The sequence below is a fragment of the Topomyia yanbarensis genome, chromosome 2 (genome assembly GCF_030247195.1).
Source record: "Topomyia yanbarensis strain Yona2022 chromosome 2, ASM3024719v1, whole genome shotgun sequence".
Taxonomy (NCBI): Eukaryota; Metazoa; Arthropoda; class Insecta; order Diptera; family Culicidae; genus Topomyia; species Topomyia yanbarensis.
Window position 1 is genome coordinate 347,324,052 of NC_080671.1, and position 23,962 is coordinate 347,348,013.

Genomic DNA, 23,962 nt, shown 5'->3' on the forward strand with positions numbered 1-23,962 from the left:
ACAATGGAAAATGGCTTAGTACTCATTTTTCGGAATGGATACGATACATACCTCTTGTTGAGGCTTTATATCGCAGAATTCGGTATGTTTCCAAATGGCAACAATAGGGCAAATCCGACCTAGTAAATGGTTATGGCTGTAAATGCTCATTTTTCATCGGCTCAAATCGTATTTTATACCAAATTAAAGGTTAGAGTTTTGGGCAACTTTCCATGTATAGTATTTCATTCGTATCTTGGGAAAATTTTGAGATACAAGCGCTTTTCAAAAACATTCATTTTTACTGTTTTAAAAAATAGTGGGGTAAACCCGACCGCCTATGTTTTTGATTGATTTAGTACAGATATTACAGATATATTATATTAATATTATTGGATTAAATTCATCAATGCACTTTGTAGGACTTTAATCGAAGAATTTAAATCCACTTACGTTTTTTATGCAATCACATTAACAATCAGAAATATTCTGTAGTCAAATCAAAAGTTGTAAAAACACACTTATCGTCGTGTAAGCATCTCAATGTAGACTAATAATATGCTGTCATGCCACCATGATTATTATTTTCGATGCTCTACACATTGATATTATTTCGCGTATTGCTTCCGAATCGCGATAACAGAGGGGGTGATAATTGAGTTTGCAATGTTCAGCCCTGTCTAGAATAGGTTAGAAAATCATTCAATATCTGTGTTAACCTTCCTGCTGACGCGCTAGTACTCAGAGTGCGTGTAAGCCATTTACGCGACTTCAGAAGGACCAGACATAATGCTTTCAACAGTATATAACTTCCGAACGTTTTGTAAGTGCAATCTACTACCCATGATCGCATAGTTGTCCTGTTTTCTATGAGATTTCCTATCATTATGGGACTGATATGCGATCAGAGGCAGTCTAATCCTATAAGAATTATTTATAATATAATTGCAATTTTTGCCGATAGCGAAGTTATACGGGTTCAAAAACAGGATAAAATAATATCAAAATTAGACATAACGCTTTACAAAGTAATCACGCCTATATAGTCTCTACGACAAAGTTGCGTGTTTTGTAACGATAAAAAATATCTCCGAACATCATTAACGTGAAAAATCAGAAACCAAAACTTTATAAGTAAAGATAAGAATTTATGTAGTTTATCATAGAAAATGTATCGTAACTCGATTACTGTGAGTGATAGAGACAATATGTCTTCTACGTGATGTTCAGGCTCACGATAGGTCGACGTTTATTTTTTCGTGTTTGGCTCACTGGGAGTATTCTGTGCCTATGTGACAAAGGTTATCAATTGATAACCTTAAGACATCGATCACATTGTTTGGTCGTGTTCTGAATATAGTTGTGCAAGGCTTTTTTAGGATAATTCCAATTTTTTGCATTGGTGTCAGTGTCAGTTTTTTATATTTTTCTGTATGCAATGGTATAGTAAGATTACCCGGACTTCGATTATCCAGGAATTCCGAACAAAATTCAAATGAAAGCGTTATTTCGGCGTGAATTACGGGTTGTTAAATTGTGTCATATTTGCAATTACGTCAACGATAAAATTCATATTTTTTGGTGCGTGACTTAAAAATATTTACATCTCGCAAGGTGCACATAATACCGTCACAATTTATTTGAATTTTCATTCAAGAACATGTAAAAATGCGCTTTGTTCACAATCATCCATCTCCATTCAACCAGTTTTAAATCAAAAGAGACACAATATTTTATTTCACATGTCAAAACATGTAAACTTCCATTATTGGACAGTAAACTACGTCGCAATGTTGTTTACGTCAAATGTAATCTTCATTTTTTTCTAAGAGTGTACGCATCTTAACATTTCGCTATAGTTGTGGTAGTTTTAACAAATATGCATTTCACCTCACCAACCCCACAAAAGAACGGAAGAGGAAAAACACATTAGGAGCAACAAGTGTAACCCCCATCAGCAAAAACGGAGTTTTCGCCAAAATGAAAAGTTTACAATCGACTGCATCACTCTGGCGCCATCGGCATTTGGTAGAGCGAAATAGGGGGAGGGAAATGCACTGCTTGGAAGCATTCGGTAGGTCGTAAGCTCTGACAGGAAACGGAAGTTCAATCGAACCAACAAACTGCACCGTTTCCGTGGGATACCATTTTGGAGTAAAAATGCACTCGTACAGGGCAGTGGCACAGTTTTGCTGCACTTCTAGTTGAAAGAGAAAGCTTTTCGCTGCATTCGGAAAAGAAGGTGATATGATTGAACAACGCGGAGATCATCGTTTTAGCACAAGTAATAGTTTTGATAGCCGCTTGGGAAGTTCGGTCATTGACCAGGAAGCTCCGGTCGTTACGAGATGTGTAGTTTATCTGTCCATTGTGGCCTTGGCTTTAACGGGTTTAGGTTATGACCCATTTTTGAGAATTACCGAGCAGAAATTAACCGCGGAAGCCGAGACGGAAGCAGAGTTTGAAGGATTTTACACTGGTATAGAGGAGGAGATGGAAGAGGAAGATGACATCGAAATCAATTACCAACCGAACTTGTACTTGGCACGTATTTTAGCTCCCAGCATAGTGTGCTGGATGGTGTTTGGTTCGATTGGCCTTCGTATGGTGCGCAAAATCGTTGGCCTTGGACATCTTTTTGTCAGTGTTTGCTATTTGATGGTAGCTCTGTCAAGTGACGTAAATGCCCTATTACTGGGCTTTGGATTTGTGTCGGAACTTTTCTGGGCAGGAAAGATGGTTATATATTATTATCAAATCGCTATCTACAGCCTCGTTGAAGAACGATTCTCGAGTATCATTTACGGAGTCGTCGCGCACTGCCTCGGCTGTGCAACTCTTCCATGGATACTGAATGGACTGGAAGAATCGTGGGAAGAAATTCAATACGTGATTAACCTGACGATTGCATTGATTCAACTGATAATGTTTCTTCCGTTAGAGTTCTGCAAGAAACAGCCAGAAGAACGATTCGAAGGTCATAATAGTTACAAGTTTCCTAATCTTGTGGTGGTAGCCGCTCTCGGTATTATAACCTTATCTGCCATCAGCAACGTCATAATCCAGTGGTAAATATTATTGGATGCATAAGTATTGATTAATCTTAGATTAAAATATTTCACTTTTAGGTTCTTGAACAACAACGAAACAATGTTGCGACCATATCTTCCATTTCTACCGGGTGATGATTTCCTGGGTACATTCTGGAATATAGCCTACAACGGGATCAGTTTCACATTGCTGGGATTCTTCTGTCTATTCCTATCCACTAGTGATGTGATGATTGCTTCGTTTTCAACAACTTTTATAACTGGGATCGTTTATCTGTACTTCGAGGAAGAAATAGCAGCTCGAATGATTCTCCCAATGACGGCTTTCACATTTGGAACAGCTTTCGCTCAACTGCTGTATGTTTGTCCACCTAACCGACTGCCCTTATATATGGGTGTTATATTCACTATCGTCAACTTGGCCACCTACGGTTATTTTGGACTACTGACGCTGCTATGGGATTCGCCAGATATAGTCGTAATTGTGGTTTGGGCTGCGAATGGATTCTTCTGTCTGGGATTATTGGTTCTTTGCAGAGAACTTGGATTTAGAATACAATCAGTTTTGGAACCGAGACGTGATGATAGTGGGAGTTTTCGAACAGTGATAACTACTATTGCTTGAAATACGGCGATATAACAGTTGGTGCTTCTTCAGATTAATGACATTCAAAATATATATTAAAATTGAGTTTATTTTTCGTTAACATCCGATTACCTAAACCCAAAACGGGTTCTTTTTATCGATGGGGATAGAAGAAACCAAAGATCTTCATTAACTTTCGAGCATGGATAAGAGCGAAAAATTTAAAATTTCCTTCTTTTCCATGGCCCCAAACACACAATATGACTTTAATATTGTCATACTTAATAAAGTCGATATTCATATTATCATGTCTTATAAAAGATTCACTTCTTTAATGAAGGGTCTAATTTTGCTGACCTGAAGTTAACAATCGTCGTTCAGTCAAGGATAACACCCACTTCAACCTCAGCAGTTCATCTCGGTCTATACAATCCACACTGCCGATTCGGAAATAACGATACGTTGAATTGACTTTCTATAGTAGATACATAATACAAGTACGTAACACGGCTGGTCAACAGTATATTTTTTTCCGTTTGCTTTGCGAGCGCTCCGCGATCACTGTCTTCAGTTGTTGAAAGCCGACTCCGCCGAGTAATCAATCAAATATGACAAAAATTTTGACGCGTTGAATCAATGGCTGCGGAATTGTATTGAACCAACTCAAGTTGAACGGGGAGGTACTTGATAAAAACTGTTCGCACACGAGGCGACAGGACACACGCCACAAAAAATATTCAACGTGGATTTTGTTCTACCTATTTGAATCCATGGGGAATATTTTTTCGCGGAGCGCGTCCTGTCGCCTCGTGTGCATTCAGCTAAAATCGGAATATTTAATATTTTCAAAACTTACATGTTCAATTGAATAATTGATTGTTCGTAATAGTTGAGTTTATTACCTCTTAGAGAATTGTTGATGTTGCAACAATGTTGAGACTTACCTGAAACGAAAGAGAAAACTATGTTTTACTTTGCTATCATTTTATTACTTTGGAAAAAAAATTTCGAATGGAAAACATTGTGTGTGATAGTTTTGTGAAAATGATTAGAAACACTACATAAAATACCCAGATAAAATTATTTTATATATTTACATTTATTTCATTTTTTTTCATAAAACGTTTATTTGACACGGCATTTTCAAAAGCTTTTTTACGCCAGGGTTTTTTTCACATAACATGTTACAATAGTTCTTAAGACTATCACGTTATAATAAAAATTCACTTTCTAATGCTAACACTAAGGATAATCATCATTTTGAATATTTTTATTTATACTCTATTTTCTTGAATTTCATTGTAAACCTATTGATAGTTTTTTTGTAATCTTTGTTTATTTTTTTCTTTATTTATATCGTTTTATCTAACTTAACTAACTGCGAAGAAATCTAAATTATTTGTGGGTAGCAAGGGAAAAAAACTATATTTGAATATTTATTGTTTTCAGGAAATGATAAATATGGCCCATGTATGTAAAATCTCGTAAAGCGAGGATATCAAGAACAGGAACATAGGGTGGTTTTCTTCTGGCTCGTAAGGAGTCTATTAATTGGGATCTGGCTTCACGATATTCAGATCACCATTGTCACGATTCGTCCCAGATCACCATTGACCTATGATGTTTGCCAACTAGTAAGCGTCCTCTGACGAGAAGCGCTATAAAATTCATTGAAGGCAATAGGTCTTTCATAGATGTCACCGTCCAGTGCCCCTATTTTGGCTAAATTATCCGCTCTCTCATTACCCGGTATGGAGCAATGAGCGGGAATCCACACTAAGGTAATTTGATAAGATTTATTTGTTAATTTAGTTAAGTATTCTCGTATCTTCTACAAAAAGAACGGAGCGTGATTTTCAAGTTTTAATAAGCGTAGTGCCTTAATTGTGCTGAGGCTATCTGTGAGGATGAAATAATGGCTCGGAAGTAAAGTATCAATGATTTCCAGACTATAGTGAACTGCTGCTAGTTCGGCTGTGTAAACAGAGGCAGGTTTTGCAAGCTTGAAAGATATCGAGGTGTTATTGTTGAAAATACCGAAGCCAGTGGCCTCATTGATTCGTGACCCATCAGTGAAGAACATTTTATGGCAGTCAATGTGTTGGTATTTACTTATGAATATTTTAGGGATCTCCAGAGAGCGCAGGTGATCTGGGATTCCACGAATTTCCTCTTGCATGGACGTGTCGAAAAATAAAGTGGAATCGGGAGTATCTAGTGTATTAACACATGTCAGAACATAACAAGAAGGCGTTATTTCTTGTGACATGTGATTGAAGTACACGGTCATGAAGCTGGTTTGGGATTGAAGCTCGACAAGTCTTTCGAAATTTTCAATTACCAGTGGATTCATAACCTCACATCGTATAAGTAAACGAGAGGAGAGATCCCAGAATCGATCTTTTAAGGGAAGAACTCCCGCTAGTACTTCAAGACTCATCGTATGTGTCGATTGCATGGAACCTAAGGCCATTCGTAAACAACGATACTGTATTCTTTCCAATTTAATAATGTGAGTGTTTGCAGCTGAACGGAAACAGAAGCACCCATATTCCATCACTGAAAGTATCGTTGTTTGATACAATCTTATTACGTCACTTGGATGAGCACCCCACCAAGATCCGATTATTGTTCGGAGAAAATTTATCCTTTGTTGGCACTTCTTCATCGGATACCTAATGTGGCCTCCCCATGTACCTTTGGAATCGAATCAAATTCCGAGATATTTAAAGGTCATGACTTGGGCTATCGTTCTACCAACCAACTGAAGCTGAAGCTGAGCTGGATCACGCTTCGTTGAAAAAACTACAAGGGGCAGCCCTATAGGTTTGCACGAACTGTAGACGTAGGACCATACTACTTAATGTAAAATATTTATTTTCTTAGTACTTAGTGTGTGGAAAAAACATCTGATCTCAAACTGATCCTAAAAGTTCAAACACCCATGGATAACCCTAAGTTTGTAGATGTGTTTCGATGCCACAGGATTGTAAAATGGTTAATATTACGTCATGAAAATTCAGTTCTTCCGTGACATTTTTTTGCCTGCAAAATGCCCTGTGTGTATGCAAAGCTCATGATTTGTTGGGATATTAGCATTGATCGGAAAAATGCTTTCCAACGCTGCGCATTGCATACATACAGGACATTTTGCAGGTCACCAGAAGCAGTTCATTTTACCACCGCCACATGTTCATTTTACCCGCTCGCTATAAACATGTCTCATTTTTGGACATGTTTAGAAATCAAGAATCATGTTTGAAAAAATGTGTTTATGACGAAGTATTTTTTCCAGATATGTACAAAACATGTCTAACAAGAAACATATAAGGCGATTATAATATCTCATTCACTTATTAGTTAGAAAATAATGACTTTGCTTAACGTGTTCATTTTACCGCCAGTTCCCCCAAGCGCACAATGCAAAATGAGTCAACGCTGATGATGATGGGTAGAGCGAAAGAGACAACTAGTACCACCACGACACTATTAGCGCATTTCACCAAAATTCAACGCGGCCATTCCCGATTGAAAGGAACGGCCGCGCCTGCCCATCTGTCATAATATCGTGATTTTGCACAGCGAAGGGCTGAATGATAACACATTTTGTTCCAAAAACAGCCCTGCGTTATGCAACACTTTGTGCAGGTTGATTATACCAGTTGCAAGTGGGGCCAAATTCACCAGTTCTGTAAAATTCCTTTTAAATTACAGAATTGATAAAATTGCTTAGATGAGCTAAACTAATTAATCAAATCCTGCTTTAAAAACTGTCCTTGCGTTTAAACCAAAATGGGAAGCTTATTACTACCACTAAATTACTTAATTTCAAGCGCAAATAGCAAATACATGTGCTAGTTAAACCAAAAATTTACTGGCAACATTACAACGGCATTTAGGAAGCAGTTGGAGCGGTCGCCTGTTGGATGACACAGTGTAGCGTCCCTCCACAGCCAGTGTAACGGACTTCTAACTCAGCTACACTGGCTGTAAAAAACACAGCACAGTGATCTGCTTCGCCAGCCGTTCAACAGGGAACTGAGCGTGTCTGGCCAAGTCCGTTCTTTAAATAGTCGATGATGACGTCATTCATAGAAGCGTAGTGCGCTAGGTACACCAATCTGTCGTACAGGGCTTGGGAAGCGCTATCTTCTGTGTATTAATGCGCGATATTTTGACAAGGTTGTATATTATTTTATATTTTAATGCCATGATATCAAAAATATTTGGGTTTATCTGTTGGAATCTATTCTTAGAAGTATTTCGGGGCGATTTGTGGAAAAAATTTGAAAATTTGTCGTGAGATGGCTGCATTATATGCGTTTAAAATTGGACCACTTTTCGTTACATACCATTTTTGTAGAATTTGCAGAGTGCACCCCCATATCGAAAACAAAGACGTAGTCCTACGTCAAAACAACCAACTCTGTTTTCTCCGTAGAGAAATCGATGTCTAGCTTCAAAGCCCAACTTGATAAATTATCCAAACTATCTTGCAGTGGTTGTTGTAAATTTATGGCTTTTGGTCCTGTAACAGAAACCACGCCATCATCTGCAAGTTGCCTTAGAGTGCATGGGCTGACAATACAATTATCTATGTCATTCACGTAAAAATTATAGAGAAGGGGGCTTAGACAAGAGCCTTGTGGGAGGCCCATGTAACTTATTCTGAATGTCGCCAAATCGCCATATGAAAAATGCATGTGCTTTTCTGACAATAAATTGTATAAATAATTATTTAATATCGGTGAAAGACCACATTGATGTAGTTTCTCTGAGAGAACATCAATGGAAACAGAGTCGAATGCTCCTTTTATGTCTAAGAACACAGATGCCATTTGTTCTTTTTTGCGCAAGCTAGTTGGATTTCTGACGAAAGTAGCGCCAGACAATCATTCGTTCCCTTTCCCCTCCGAAAACCAAACTGGGTATCTGATAGCAAGCCGTTCGCCTCAACCCAATTGTCGAGACGTCGTAGGATAATTTTTTCCAACAATTTCCTGATGCAGGATAGCATTGCTATCCGTCGATACGAGTTATGGTCGGAGGCTGGATTTCCCGGTTTTGGAATGGCGATAACTCTCACTTGTTTCCAGTCGTGCGGGACAATGTTCTGCTCAAGAAGCTTATTGAATAAATTCAACAAGCGTCTTTTTGCTAGGTCAGGTAGATTCTTCACCAAGTTGAATTTAATTCTGTCTGGACCCGGAGCATTATTGTTGCATGAGAGGAGTGCAATTGAAAATTCCATCATTGTCAAAGGCGAATCTATGGAATCGTTACTTGTGGGAGCATCGCGAATGATTTTCTGCGCAGGAGCAGAATCTGGACAAACTTTCTTGGCAAAATTAAATATCCAGCGATTCGAAAAATCTTCGCTTTCATTAGTTACGTTTCGATTCCTCATTCTTCTGGCTGTATTCCAAAAAGTACTTATTGATGTTTCTCTTGACAAGCCATCAACGAAGCGTCTCCAATAACTAGACTTTTTGGCACGACGAAGACTGTCAAATTTGTTTTGCAAAATCGAATAATTTTCAAAGTTCGCACGTGTACACCCTTTCCGATTCATAATTTCTTTGTAAGCAACTTGTTTAGCTTCATATGCATCCGAGCACTCTTTGTCCCACCAGGGATTAGGAGGCCGGCTATTCATTGTCATGCCAGGATTGCATTTCGTTTGGGTTTGTTCTGCTGCTTCAATAATCAAACCCGCTAGAAATTCATATTCTTCGGTAGGTGGTAGCTCTTTCGTCGAAACAAGAGAAGTGGAAATTAAAGATTGGTATTTTTTCCAATCAATATTTCGTGTCAAGTCATTGATTGAATTCGTGAGGCCTAATTCACTGTTAATTGAAATAACGACTGGCAAATGATCGCTACCGTGAGGATCAGGTACAACCTTCCACGTGCAATCTGTCCGAAGTGATGTCGAGCATAGAGATAGATCTAATGCACTTGGTCGTGCGGGTGGTCTGGGGATGCGTGTTATTTCGCCTGTATTTAAAACTTATTGAGCTCGTCACAAACATTGTATATCAAAGAGGATCGATTATCATTGAAGAGGGAACCCCACAATACTCCGTGCGAGTTGAAGTCTCCCAGTATCAGCCGCGGAGCAGCCATGGATTCCACTACCTCAAAAATCTGACGTTGTCCAATTTGAGCTTTGGGAGGTATATATATATATATATATATATATATATATATATATATATATATATATATATATATATATATATATATATATATATATATATATATATATATATATATATATATATATATATATATATATATATATATATATATATATATATATATATATATATATATATATATATATATATATATATATATATATATATATATATATATATATATATATATATATATATATATATAAGCGATAGACATGTCTTTGCCTTTAATGTTCGTTTGGACAGCTACAGCCTCAATGCCCGCAAACAAGGGGTGCTAATTCTATAGAAAGAATAGCACTTTTTAATTCCTAGAAGCACTCCTCCATACGGGGTGTCTCGGTCTAGGCGAATAATGTTGAAATCATTCAAGTTGAAATTAATGTTTGAGGTAAGCCATGTTTCACATAAAGCAAAAGCATCGCATTTCAAATTATGCAGCAAAATTTTTAAGGAATCAATTTTAGGTATGATACTTCTGCAATTCTACTGTAAAACAGTGATTGAATCTTTCACTGAAGGAGGTGAATTAACCATTGAAAGATATAATTGCTGCAAGGATGGGCCATTGAGCAATCAGCTGCTCTAAAAATGTTCTAATTGTTGGGAGGAACGCTGAACGCTATACTTTTGAGTGGTTCAGAAATATTGAATGCCTTGAAAATCCAATCAACAATTTCAGAAAATTTCAATAAACCTATCCCTGGTTGAGGCTAGGAGGAAGTTGGAGTTTTATTATTTCCAGTAATGGAGTTCTGTTTGGATTGTACATTACGAAAACCGGGTGGGACTGGCTTTAGTATTGCATCGGAATTCTTTAGCTTTGACCGCAATTTGTTTATTGGAGGAGAAATTTTAAGGCCCTTGCTTGGCAGTTTGGGAAAAGAGGATTGTTTTCTTTTCTAGGTAAAACAAATGATGTACCTTCGGACGCTTCGTCAGAGTCAGACTCTTTTGGCAATAGAATAGCGTATCTGTTTTCTGGGACCGTGGGTTCAGGAGTAGCATTTTTCAGTATTTCTGCATAAGAGCGCTTAGACCTCTCCTTCCAGGATCATTTAATTTTCTCCTCCCGCAATTTATATATGGGACATGTAAGGAGCTCGTGCGAATTTTCTCCGCAATGTAAACATTTTTCTAAGTTTTTATTGCATGTATCCTCTTGATGAGGCCCCCACATTTGCCACACCGTACCTTATTGGAACAGTAAGTAGCTGTGTGGCCAAGCTGTTTACAATTGAGGCAATTCATCACACGAGGGATGAAAAGGCGAACGGGGAGCCGAATTTTATTAATAAGAACATGGCTAGGCAAAGCAGACCCAGCGAAAGTTACACGAAATGAATATGATGGTCGGTAAACTTTTTTCTCTTCTTCAAGTGATACTGAGTACAATTGCTTACAATCCAGTATTTTTACTTTATTAAGCAGGGCGTTCTTGAAACAACCAACACCATGCTTAAGTATATCCTCGGCAGTGAGGCTGGGTTCGGAGATGACTCCATCGCATTCTATATCGCGCGAAAGTATATAAACTTTATATTCGAGCGTGAAGAGTTCGCAGGCTACTATCTCGTTAGCTTGTCTAATGTTATCAATGCTAACTCGAAGTTTCGTCTTTATTTACTTTCACGATCTCTGTTACAGCAGAAAATCGTGAAGTCAGATTCCGTGCAATTTGCACAAGGTTTAATGGCTTTCCTTTCCGCCTGAAGAAAACTTGCCAAGGTCCAGAAGACCTTTGAGGGTATAATTTTATTCTAGGGGGAGTTGAGGGAGGAGGGTCAGAAGAATTTTGCTCTTGTGAAATGGAGGATTCCATCTCACTATCCTCCATCTCGCCTACCATACACAGTAAGTTAATTAAATGCTAACACCAGTAAAATTATATTAAAATCTAAGTGTCCTTCGAAGAATTGCAGATTCAGGCTGTCTCCCTCTGTCACACGCTCGGGTTGAACACAGCGCAACCACCACTACCAAGATGGAGTCGTTGTTTACCTGTGGGTCCAGGGGTGTTTCCTTACTACGCAGCGTGGCTAGGTACACGAATACTCAAAATCCCGTATCTGCACTAATACGGATGAATGAGTGATGATGAAGCGAGCCGCTTCACCAACCAGATGCAGCTCTGTCTCACTTCGTCGCAAGCGTCGGTTGTATGCAGCGCAACCACTACTACCAGCAAGGTGGGGCGCCGCTTACCTGAGACTTCGTTGCCTTCGCAACAACACTCGCTTATCGCGTGGTACCACCACCAAACGACCGCTCTCGCAGCCAACAATTCTGCCTGTCTCCGCACCAACACAGCATCAAATACTGATACACATACTTCTAGCCTATTCACGGCTTGCACAGCCTTGATTGCTACAACCAATCAGCAAACAACCTTTCAAGGCGAAGGCTAAAACTGTTATGAAAAGCAGGACATAGCAAATTATCAAGGTGTAGCCTCTCTGCGCGGGATCCAAACTGTTCGAAATTCTAATAGGCAATTTGTTGTTCCAGGAAGCCATAACACATATATCTTCCCAGGTAGATCAGCACAGTTCACTTCATATTGTATTAAAATAAGTCATAAGGAAGGTTCAATGACACTGTGTGGAAAAATGAATTTAATATTTTACGACTTTTGCCATCAAAAATGAGCTCAGCACCTCAAAATTAACTTAACATTTGAATTTTAGCCAAATTAGGTAACATTTGAGGTGTTGTCCGACTTTTGTTTGAAGATCCCCCACTGTGCGCAGGCGTGGTACCTTTGCGCCACCGATTTTTACCTGAAATCAGCGGCGCGTTGCAGACCTCTACTCTGCGCCCCAAAATTACCTCAATATGTGATTTTTAGCCAGATTAAGGCTCAAGTTACTTTCTTTGAGCATGTGTTAGAATTGAGCGCTTGGTAGTGTGCGTAGGAAAATTTCTGTACAGCTTTGCCGCCGATTTATCTTTTAAAACATTCATTAAACTCTAAATAAAGAAAATTAGTCGATTTATTAGATTATCAGGATTCAAACCATGCAAAATAGTTGGTGTAAAAACAATTGACCGGGCGGGATGGTGCTTTTAAAAAAGTGGCTGTGGTTTTTTCACTATACGCAGTTGTGTTGCGTGCCCCCGGACAGTGCACAGTGGTTTTTTTTTGCCAAAAACACGCGATTAATTATTTACACTAAAAAGGTCAAGTTTAGATCAATAATGTCTTCTGAAAGTTTTATCAGTATTTCAAGACCTTTCTTCTGGTTTAGTACATTGAGTGATTAATCTCCCTAAAAGTGAGATATTTTTCTTATTTTTTTTAAATGAATAGATAATGAGATCATATGTTCTGCAATGTTGTAGAGCTACTTTTTGCAAACAACTTTGCTTAAGAGTCTAAAATTGTATATTCAATACTTGTGAAGTTATAGTGCCTTGTTTGTGGGCAACCCCTTAAAATCAGTTTTTTAATATAACTTTTTTGGTATCGTACCTATGAATTTAGAATGTTCTACAAAGTTATTTGCGTCAATGCCACCCGCAACTCTTTATAAGAACGTTTTGTTCTAGCTCTTCTATCTTCGAAGTTATTTAGCAATTTTTGAAAAAAAATAGTGCTATTTCCAATGGCAATAACTTTTGAACGGGCAAAAACGGGCAACCAGCTATAGTTATAAACATTAGTACAACAAATGAACTACAAAATCCAATTTATTTCATTTGTCTACTGTTGTCTCCGGTGCTGTTATGGACGGTTTAGGAAGTGCTTTCCGCTGCTTAGTATGCATTTTTCATTAAGTGGAATTGTTCATCTGTTCCTCGTTGGATTCTCTTTTTACGTATGCGTGTGCAGGAAAGAAATTGAGAGAGAGAAAGAGAAAGAGAGAGAGAGAGAGAGCGAGAAAGAAATAGAGAGAAAAAGAGAGAGATTGGAGAAAACCGCTAAGCGCATAACTTCTACGAAATCGCCTTTAAGAAAATCAGTGTTACACAGCTCCGAGATGTAACAATCCTTGACTGTTACTAAGGGTAACGCTCAAAACTAGAAGATTTCCGAATTTCGACGCGGTCACGTGTGCGGGAGAGTGTCTGTACACGTTTTTTCGTACATTCGATGATACGAAATGTTTTAAGCGATACTAATTTAAAGGGATTTTCATCAAAATGTGTACAATTGTAATGCACGATTTATATACTTAGTATTCTTGTTTATTGAAAAGTACACTCGTTATACTATTTAGGTTCCCTTGATAAACGTGACTTGTTTTCCCTTTGGGTTTCCGCGACAGAAAGTATGAAAACAGGTTCTGTAGCTCAACAAGTCTTTCAATATTATAACGTTGACGAACATAATATGCCCGATGTTGCCGCTGGAATAATGCAAATAGTCAAGAAGTGTTGTATTTATTTCAAAAGACTGTGGATCAAGCATAATCGCACAGTTAGTTACTGTTACTGTTTTTAGTATGAATGCTGAGTATTTCAACTCCCCGTTCAGTGTGCCGGAACATATTATGACCAATGTTCAGTCTGCGTGTGTTGAAGATGACACTAGCAGTGATGACGATGACGATGGCGATGACACTCGCAGCGATGAGATGTTTAAATAAACTGTAATAAATGTATTTAACTTAAATGTGGTTTTTATTTTTCTATAAGAAATATAAAAAAATGCATAAAATATTTCATTCTGGTGACTTATAATAAAACTTTGGGTGTTCATAACTCAAGTACACAAAATTTTCATAAAGGCGATTTTTGCGTGACTTCGTAGAAGTTATGCGCTTAGCGGTCCTCTCCAATCTCTCTTTTTCTCTCTCTTTCATTCTCTCTCTCTTGTTCTCTCTCTGCCTCTCTTTCTCTCTCTCAATTTCTTTCCTGCACACGCATACGTAAAAAGAGAATCCAGCGAGGAACAGATAAACAATTCCACAATGAAAAATGCATACTAAGCAGCGGAAAGCACTTCCTAAACCGCCCATAACAGAACCGGAGACAACAGTAGACAAATGAAATAAATTGGATTTTGTAGTTCATTTGTTGTACTAATGTTTATAACTATAGCTGGTTGCCCGTTTTTGCCCGTTCAAAAGTTATTGCTATTGGAAATAGCACTATTTTTTCAAAAATTGCTAAATAACTTCGAAGATAGAAGAGCTAGAACAAAACGTTCTTATAAAGAGTTGCGGGTGGCATTGACGCAAATAACTTTGCAGAACATTCTAAATTCATAGGTACGATACCAAAAAAGTTATATTAAAAAAATGATTTTAAGGGGTCATCCACAAACAAGGCACTATAACTTCAAAAGTATTGAATATACAATTTTGGACTCTTAAGCAAAGTTGTTCGCAAAAAGTAGCTCTACAACATTGCAGAACATATGATCTCATTATCTGTTCATTTAAAAAAAATAAGAAAAATATCTCACTTTTAGGGAGATTAATCACTCAATGTACTAAACCAGAAGAAAGGTCTTGAAATACTGATAAAACTTTCAGAAGATATTATTGATCTAAACTTGACCGTTTTTGTGTAAATAATTAATCGCGTGTTTTTGGCAAAAAAACCACTGTGCAGTGTGGTGGTGTGACGAAAAATCACCGCCACTTTTTCAAAAGCACTATTCCACCCGGTCCATTGTTTTTCCATCAACTATTTTGCATGATTTGATTCCTGATAATCTAATAAATCGACTGATTTTCTTTTTTTAGAGTTTAATAAATGCTTTATATGGATAAACCGGTGACAAAGTTGGACGTATTTTTTTTTCCAACGCATACTATCAAGCGTTCAATTCGTGTAGACGCTCACCGAAAGTTCTTGGAACCTTAAGCAACATTCTCAGTTATATCCAACTGTTGTCTCGACTACGGACTTCTAAAGAGTCCCTCCTGAGTGAGATTCAGTTATAAAAGTTTATTCTCCATCTAAATATCAAGCTTATTGATCTTGTAAAACAACCAACGTTCAACTCCAGAACTATTTAAAACAATACACCCTCAAACACAAACTCTTGATGTAGTTAGTAATTAGTTAGCTAGTTCGTCCCAGTTCAGTCAACTTTGAATCTTTGTTTCTCGTCCCAAAGAATGAACTTCTACTGTGACAACTAATCGCATTAGAAATTAATCCTTTCCATTTATTAGACGGAACAATTCGATTATCCCACTGAATCCCGACTCAGTAAACAAATCTAAATATCCTTCGATTAAAATTCAATTAGTAGTGAAACTATTTCCAATTTCGTGTCATTCACCACGACGATGGTCACAGTACAAATCTGCAACGGATTGTCGAAGCAACACTGTCCCATTATGCTACACACAAATGGACCACATGAATGTGATGCTGGACGTGTAGGTACTATGTAGAATTGCAGATGCTGTTATTTCCCATAGTAGAAGCAGTTGTGGGTGACTTACCCCTGCCCTGTTATCGCATGAAGCCAAGTCCAGTTTATTCACCAACGGATACCACAAATGTAACGGAATGGTTGCACAACACTCAAGCAATGTACATACAATCCACTTTGGGAAAGCTGCATCCTTTTATACACCCTGTTAGGGATCGGTTTCAGCTAGCTACATCTCCATACAACAGTTTGCCACTCGCCAGCCAAGCCAGCAACCCATCAATCTCATTCTCACTTAGTCAGCAGTGGTATCATGTTACCTACCGCACGGCATCCACCACACCGCACCGTTGAGAATAGGTGGATCTACCCACCTACATATGTATACATAACCTAGTGTGCGACGGAGATAGACCGTGTGAGAAGGTGTATTGTTTGCGTGGCTTCTCCATCGGAGCGTGGCATGTGGATAGCATAGTGTAGCAGCCTTGTCATATCATATCGGGCTAGGTCACGTTTGTCTGTCGAACACGTGAAAATGAAATTAGAGATTGAATCCTTCGTGCCGCCGTTCCGGGTTGGACAACGTCTCTAATGATAAGGAAAGAGTTCAAGGTATGCGGTACACTGTTACAATATTAAAAAAAATACTTCCATATGTACATTGACATATTTGTACTTGATTTTCTACTGTTTTTATAAAAATATAGTTTTCAATCAATTTCTGATTAAACCAAACTGGCATGCAAGTCGTGTAAAATTTATTATTTTTTTGATCATCTGAACATTGTAGAATTATCGATACACAATTTCAAATCTTTGTTAACATTCTTCACTGTTATGATTCTAATGTAAATGCTCTGATGCTCTCGATAATCATCCTAGTTTAAAAAAAACCGATCTCTCGCGTTTGCTGTTCAACGTTCCTAAATCGTCCTACAGTAATGGTACCATTTTAACTAATGCAATGATCTTTACTTTCCCCAGTGTATGATTTATTCAAGGAGAAACTCTCCCCTACTTTTTGCTTCCGTTTTTTGCATACTGTTGACTGTGCTTCAGCTCTAATGACGAGAGGGTTGATTATGATAGCAATAATCCTCGTTGCTCGGGTTTGTCACCCGGTATCCAGTCAACGGTGGGCGGAATAGGTAACGTAAAGGACAACTCTGACCTGCAGATCATATCTCTCCCCACCACCGAGTTGCCAGCAGTGTACAACTAACGACATCAACTGAATTAAACATAAGCCGAGCAAATGCTGCGAGATCAAAACCGGGGAGTCAGTCAGCTAAATGATCTGGAATTCTTTTTTTTGTGTGCGAACGCCAGTTGAGAAAATTGCCGGGAACGGCTCTGGACGGGATGATAATTTTGATGGTCCACTTGTGATAAGTGGCAAACTAAATACCCACGCTTAGCAGTAGCGGTTTGCCGTAGTCTGCCGTCAGTGATGCAGTCGTCGAGAGGTAGCGTTTTTTGTCTCGCGATTGCTATCAGGGAAAAGTGGCTGGGATTTTTTCACAAATTAGGGAAAATTGCGGGAACTAAATAGGACCGCTATGCATTTTGCTTAATCTTTTTCATAATAGATTCCTTGTTGAGCTTCTATCTGTAGAAGTATTTTGGCATTCCATCCCAGCTGGAATTTGTAATAGACCACAGATAACAGACGATTAGTATTTGTAATGTGTGTAACAGGCACGTAGCTAGAGGGGGGGCTAGGGGGCTAAAGCCCCCCCGAAATGTTTTGAAAATAAATTTCAAAACCATTATTTTCAGCGACTTTAGCTTGTAGCTCGTTTGGTTTGCGATAAAGTTAGAAGATTGCTGTTTCCAACAACCAAAATCAATGGTCACGAAATTCAGTGTGGTTTATGCTTCTGTCCCAGCCGGTGTGAAGCGAACGACAAATATAGTTACTTTTAGGTTGTGTTCCTTGTCTGAAGAACAAAGGAAACTTCTACTATATTATGTCCTAGTAGTCTGTCGAGATGGGTGAGTTGCAGAAGCAACAAGTGGTGCACCGGCCAAATACTGTGATTAGTCGTGATTCGCATAAGACCGAGTATTTGTGATGAGGAACATTTTCTGAGGGTGAAAATGGAGGCTATACTTACGATAGCCACCTTTATTGAGTTCTACCACCTCAGGTATTCTGCGCTCATAGCGTTCAACAAATTGGATCAAGCAAAATCATTGATTTTGAATGATTTAAAGCCATTAAATTTTAATGGTTGTGTGTGACAATGCTGTAATTAAGATCTTCGTATAAATGGACGGTGAGAGAATCAATGTTCGGTTACAAGATCGGATACCGCATACGCAGATACATATCACATATGGGAGAAATGCAATTCAAAACATTATGCGATAGTAATTACACATAGTATTCTTTGCACATATCAAAGGCAAACTAGCACGTCCCAGTTCAGGAAATTCACAATCATAAAGGCAACAAGCAAGCATATTTGCGAACATAAAGGCAGCAACCACGATTATGACACGGAAGTGTTCAATAGCGAGATAGATATGAACGACACCCTATATGCAGTTTGTGCGGAAAAAATGTCTACGTGCAATGGTTAAGAGCTTGCGTGAGATCTGTTAGACAACCAGTAAAACTCATTTTATTATTTTCATTGTTGGAAATAGATATAACTAGATAACAGAACTACTGTTTCTATTGACTAAAGCATTGAACCGAGTTCACTTTTGAATTATTTTATAAATAGTAGAAGAAGTATAATGGACGACTGAGTACTGAAACTCTCCAAAAATGAACGCATCATCGCAAGTGATTGTCCCGTTTATCAAAACTCAGATGTAATACTCGATATTGGCAACCCTATTTAAAATTTAACAGGTTTTTAAATTGTACCCAATTTGAATTACTGTATTAGGTCTGTGCACTCTGTACTCTTAGTATAAACACTAGACGTCACATTCAAGCGTACTAGACAAATAAATATTTAAATTTACTGAGAACGATATAGCTATGGCGACAGTTTTTCCTTTCGCGTCATTTTAACGCATCATCATTTTCATTGGCACTTAATTTTACTTTCATGCGAGGAATTTGTTCCGTTCATGCTAGTTTGCAACACTGTTGCGACTAAAATGTTGTGACTGGTTGAATCTATTAGTCCAATAATTTCGATTTTATGTCTTCAGTATATAGCAGTCTCATGATCTTTTTTTTATTCGTTTTGAACTAAACTGAGAGATGATCAGAAATCACGGAGGAGAAAAAAAGAATCAGCTAATCTAAGAAGCCTCAAGAGCACCTCTTCTATCTTTTCTATGCACTCAGAACGAGTGTTTTCGGATTTTCGCTCTGATCCTCTGATTACGTCTTCGTTATCCGCACAACATTCAACATTAGGTGGAACAACGTTATTTGAAATTGTTTCCTAAATTTTGGTAAAACAAACCTGTAATCAAAAAGCATTACAGTTTTCTTCAAGAAATCATGCATCTCTTCCAATCTTGATGATGATTGTAAAAAAAACTTGAGCTAATTAAAAACGAAACAATTACTGAGCAGATTGTTTGAATTGGCTTAGAAAGTGTAACTGCAAGCATCTTCGCATCACGAAAACTGCCGCTGACAAAGAATTTTGCAAAAGGTTCACAGAAATCGGATAAATTACAATAATTTGAAAACATAGAAATCTGAAAGAAAGTGTCTTCGGCACCGGAGAAGCAAGTGCGATGACACTTTCTTTGATTTGTCGGAAGCAAGTGTGATGCTAAAATTATTTAGCTCACCCATATTTATAGTTTCGAGTGATTCCAGTGGTGTCATCAGTGTTACATTCAGTGCTTTGAAATTTCAAAATCGGTTAACTATTTCTGCTTATCGAAACTAACATTCAGATTCAACGCCTTGGTCATTCATTAGCTTTCCAACTGACTGAAATTTCATGCAGAATCGAATGTTTGAGTGCAGAGGAAACATAAATTCTTTCACCAACCAAAGCATTCATTTGTTATTATGTGGACAGTTCGAGCATTAGTGAGCTGCGTAATCTATGTCTAGTGCATTTTCGCTCAATAATCCCTCTCAGAGCTAGCATAGAAACAAAATTCAGTTTGCTTCTGAAACCGAACATATGCGAACCCGAATGCGCTATGTCGGGAGAATGAATGACGAGGGAAACGAACCAAACATTTCATTCATCGCGGCGGGCAGGAATTGAATTTCGGTTCTCTTTCAAGTTCACGCAGGGATGTCAATTATTTCAAGCTCTGGTTACACTAAACAAAATTTACGTAAATTGCAAGATAACTGTAATCAGGGGATTTCTTTTCGGTTAATAAACAGTCCTATAGTAGATAAAATTCCGGCTAGTTTAGTAAATTAATTCATTGAAACATCTCTTTTGTATTGTTCAAAAATCCATGAATTCCGAAATGAAACCTGTAAGCTTCGTGTGCTCAAATATAAGATTTGCTTAATCTAGGAAAATACACCTATAGTTCTTATTTATGGTTTGTAGAGAAATCAGTAGCATTTTTTGTACACCGTTTACATGTCACCAAACAAAATTACTGGTCTGTCTTTTGCCATAGTTTCAAGGATCTAATAGAAGAACTGCCTAGAAAAATAAGCCTGTCTAATGATATAAAAAATATCAATTTCATAAAAGAATAGGATCTGTGAACAATCTGAATACTTAAATTGATAAATAATTACTTGTTCTCACTTGTCTGAAAACAATCTTTAATGTATCATCATTTAAATTGAAAATTAATATAAATTTGAGTTGAATAGGAGTTGAACCGTTTCTGCGCATCTACAAATCGCCTGCCTAATCAGAAGACTTTGAGCGAATTTCGACATTCTCTTGTATTTGTATTTTGATTTAAATAGTTGAGCCTTAATGAACTATATTAAAAAGAAATGACCTAAAGTGGCATGCGCAGAACTAATGACGAGTGAGTTAGTGTTGTGCATTTCAGAGTGCAGCAATGTTCGAGAACAAAGGACACGGGTTGGTGCGTAGAGGTTAATTTGTGATAGAGGATCGGGAACATCATATTCAGCCATAAGAAGCTTAGACACGAAAGTAGTTTACGGCGCGGGTCTACGATCTTCTAAAGTGTGTAGTCCTAATAATCGACAACGATCTTCGTATGGTTCAGGTTCAGCGGATCGTTTCAAGGCAATTGACTTGATGCATATCGTATGAATCTGCGCTGGACAGACTCACTTCGTTGGCTTCAAGTTGTATGATGGGGGTACCCACCAGACCACGTTTGCAAATTCCAACGGTGAAAATGGTAGCTTATAATGAATAATAAAAACCAAATTCAAAAGCAAGAATTCGTCGATGTACTATACCATTTCTTGTATCAGACAACATATTGTCTATTGCCTTAGTTTTGGAACCGTTTTCACTAAGAAACTTTCACAATTACATTCAGTTTCAAGTGACTATTTCAAGTCACCAGAATTAACACATTTATGCAACAAGTTTTAAGCCCCTCCCGAAGCAAAATCCTGGTTACGGGCCTGGTGTAAGTACCTGCAACTGCTATTTCAAGAGAAGCGAGCGAATATAACACATTAATGCCGGTTTCATTTGACTCCGAAACAAGAATATGTGTATCTAAATAGCGAATGTTTTTGATCAGGCATTGCATTTATCGCTCATATGACGTCGCTGTTGTGCTATCTTATGACAAGCGCCATTTAGCACTTTTCGAGAAAAACGAATTTTAAAGTTTGAGATTGAATATCTTAAAATTTATAAATGCTACAAGCTTTTCGGAGAAAACATTCGATGCTTCTATCTTTTCTGAAGTAATCTCTCGATTTGTGTGAAGATCGGTTGACTACACTTACAGTTTTTGCTTAAAATGTAAACCAAAGTCGCTCGCATACGTGTCATAAGTGTGTATTGATGATAAAATATGTATGACGTGTCACAAATATGCACAGAAGATTTCATATAAAAATGAATCATAACTGATTCGTGAAATTATGCGCTATAGATAGCTATGTGCGATATTATACTTTTCCATGCAATAGCAGCAATATCAGGTTACAAAATGATAGTATTGAAACACAAAGTTTTCCCAGTTTTCCTCCTTTATTCGGGAAAAACAATAAACAAAAGATGGTTTCATTAACAATTTAGAGACAATATATATCAAACAATGTTTGTGTTGATAGGCGACTAGACGAAACAAATAGTCTTCTTGCATAATCCATCACTACATTTCGGTATACTTTCCAAAACTAGTGGAAATCTCAACAGGAAATTTGTTCAATAATGTTGAAAATATAAGCCAACCATTCCCAGAAAAAAACTATGGTAGGAAAAGTTTTGCTCCCGAGACAAAAACCTAGCTAATGGTTATGGTTTATCTGCATAGAAATTACCTATGTCATGAGAGACATCTATTGGCTTGCTATAAGCTTTTTGGCTTATAGCAAGCCAACAAACTGGGTATGTTGTCTGATATTTCTTTGTCATAAGATAGCACAACTCGATCACTAGAGAAACTGGCGCTTGTCATAATCGTGTTTCGCTATATCTCAGTAACCCAGTAGAATTTCAAAATTCTAAAAACGCAACTTTATAGAGATTTTAAAATTTAGTAACATGGCATATCTAACTCAGTTCACCCCAAAATGGCGTTTGTCATAAGATAGCACAACAGCGACGATGAGTAAATGCGCCCGGATAGTTTGCTACTGCGACAATAAAAACTCACATTTTCACACGAAAAGTTATTGGCACTCACACAACTTCTCCGGATAAATACAACGTGTTATTTCTCCGGATAAATAAAACAGCTGGAGAATGAGTGAATGAGTTTATCATGGTATGCTTTTTGCGTTCCCTGCTTTGCTGTCGTTATTCCAAAACACGATAAAACAAGTCTATCATACTTCTTTGCCGCTTTTCTTTGTAATTAAGTGTATTTTTTGAAGTTTTTATTGATTTCCACGAAATTAAAATTTTATCACCTTCTCCGGTGAGAAGGAAAAAACCAAATAAATTTTATCCGGAAAATCATTCTCACGCTATTTGTGGAGACGGAGAAATTTGCGACTCATCTTATCTCGGAAAAGTTGGACATCGGATAAGCTACTTCTCGCGTGAGTGAGAGAGAATTACAATCTCTGTTTTTGATTAAAAAACACATTATATTTCTTTCTGCAGTTCAATTAGTAAAAAATGACAGAACAGAGTATTCAGCTGCAGGCGCAAATTCCCTGATAGACGCTACTTAGAGCCGCTCCTGACATAGACAACATACACTCTTCGGTTTTCTCCATCGGTTCTCATGTTGCACATGATAGAGCTTCGCCAACCCAGGGAAATAAGACAAATTGTAGCTGATAATGGCTTTTCGAAAAAATGGATCAAAACCATGCGTCTGAAAAATCGCAGAAACATCCGTCTTGATTGTAACATAAGATAGATTGAAGTGAGGCGATATCCATCCCTAATCTGCTGTTCAAAATATGGCTCTGCTTCTTGGCTTCGCTGATGACATCGACATTATTGGCGTTGATCGCATAGCAGTGGAAGAGACATCTATTTCTGGTAGAAGAGAGGCCGCGAGAATTGGTTAACTATAAACTCTGACAAGAAAAAGTACACTCAAGTTTTTTTTTACGCGGTTTTTTTTTGCGCGGTATTTTTTTACGCGGTTTTTTTTTACGCGGATTTTGAAATTTACGCGGTTTTCATTTACGCGGATTTTGAAATTTACGCGGTTTTCATTTACGCGGTTTTTGAAATTTACGCGGTTTTCATTTACGCGGTTTTTGAAATTTATGCGGTTTTCATTT

The 23,962-nt window shown here is 37.7% G+C and overlaps 2 protein-coding genes across 4 annotated transcripts in view; one reads left to right on the forward strand and one right to left on the reverse strand.

Moving 5' to 3' along the window:
* LOC131684172 (uncharacterized) overlaps positions 1-23,962 on the reverse strand; it is a 925,699-nt gene that overhangs the window by 234,981 nt on the left and 666,756 nt on the right. The gene's annotated exons all lie outside the window — the stretch shown is intronic.
* Positions 2,027-3,754, forward strand: LOC131684173 (uncharacterized). Its single transcript, XM_058966819.1, has 2 exons — positions 2,027-3,047; positions 3,108-3,754. The coding sequence occupies exons 1-2, from the start codon at positions 2,227-2,229 to the stop codon at positions 3,652-3,654; spliced, it is 1,368 nt and encodes a 455-aa protein (XP_058822802.1). The 5' UTR covers positions 2,027-2,226; the 3' UTR covers positions 3,655-3,754.

What these genes read in the sequence shown, in the direction of transcription:
- LOC131684173 (XM_058966819.1), top strand. Translation starts at nt 2,227, where the DNA reads ATGATTGAACAACGCGGAGATCATCGTTTTAGCACAAGTAATAGTTTT. An exon ending in AGCAACGTCATAATCCAGTG is followed by an intron (nt 3,048 to 3,107) that starts GTAAATATTATT and finishes TTTCACTTTTAG; the next exon opens with GTTCTTGAACAACAACGAAA.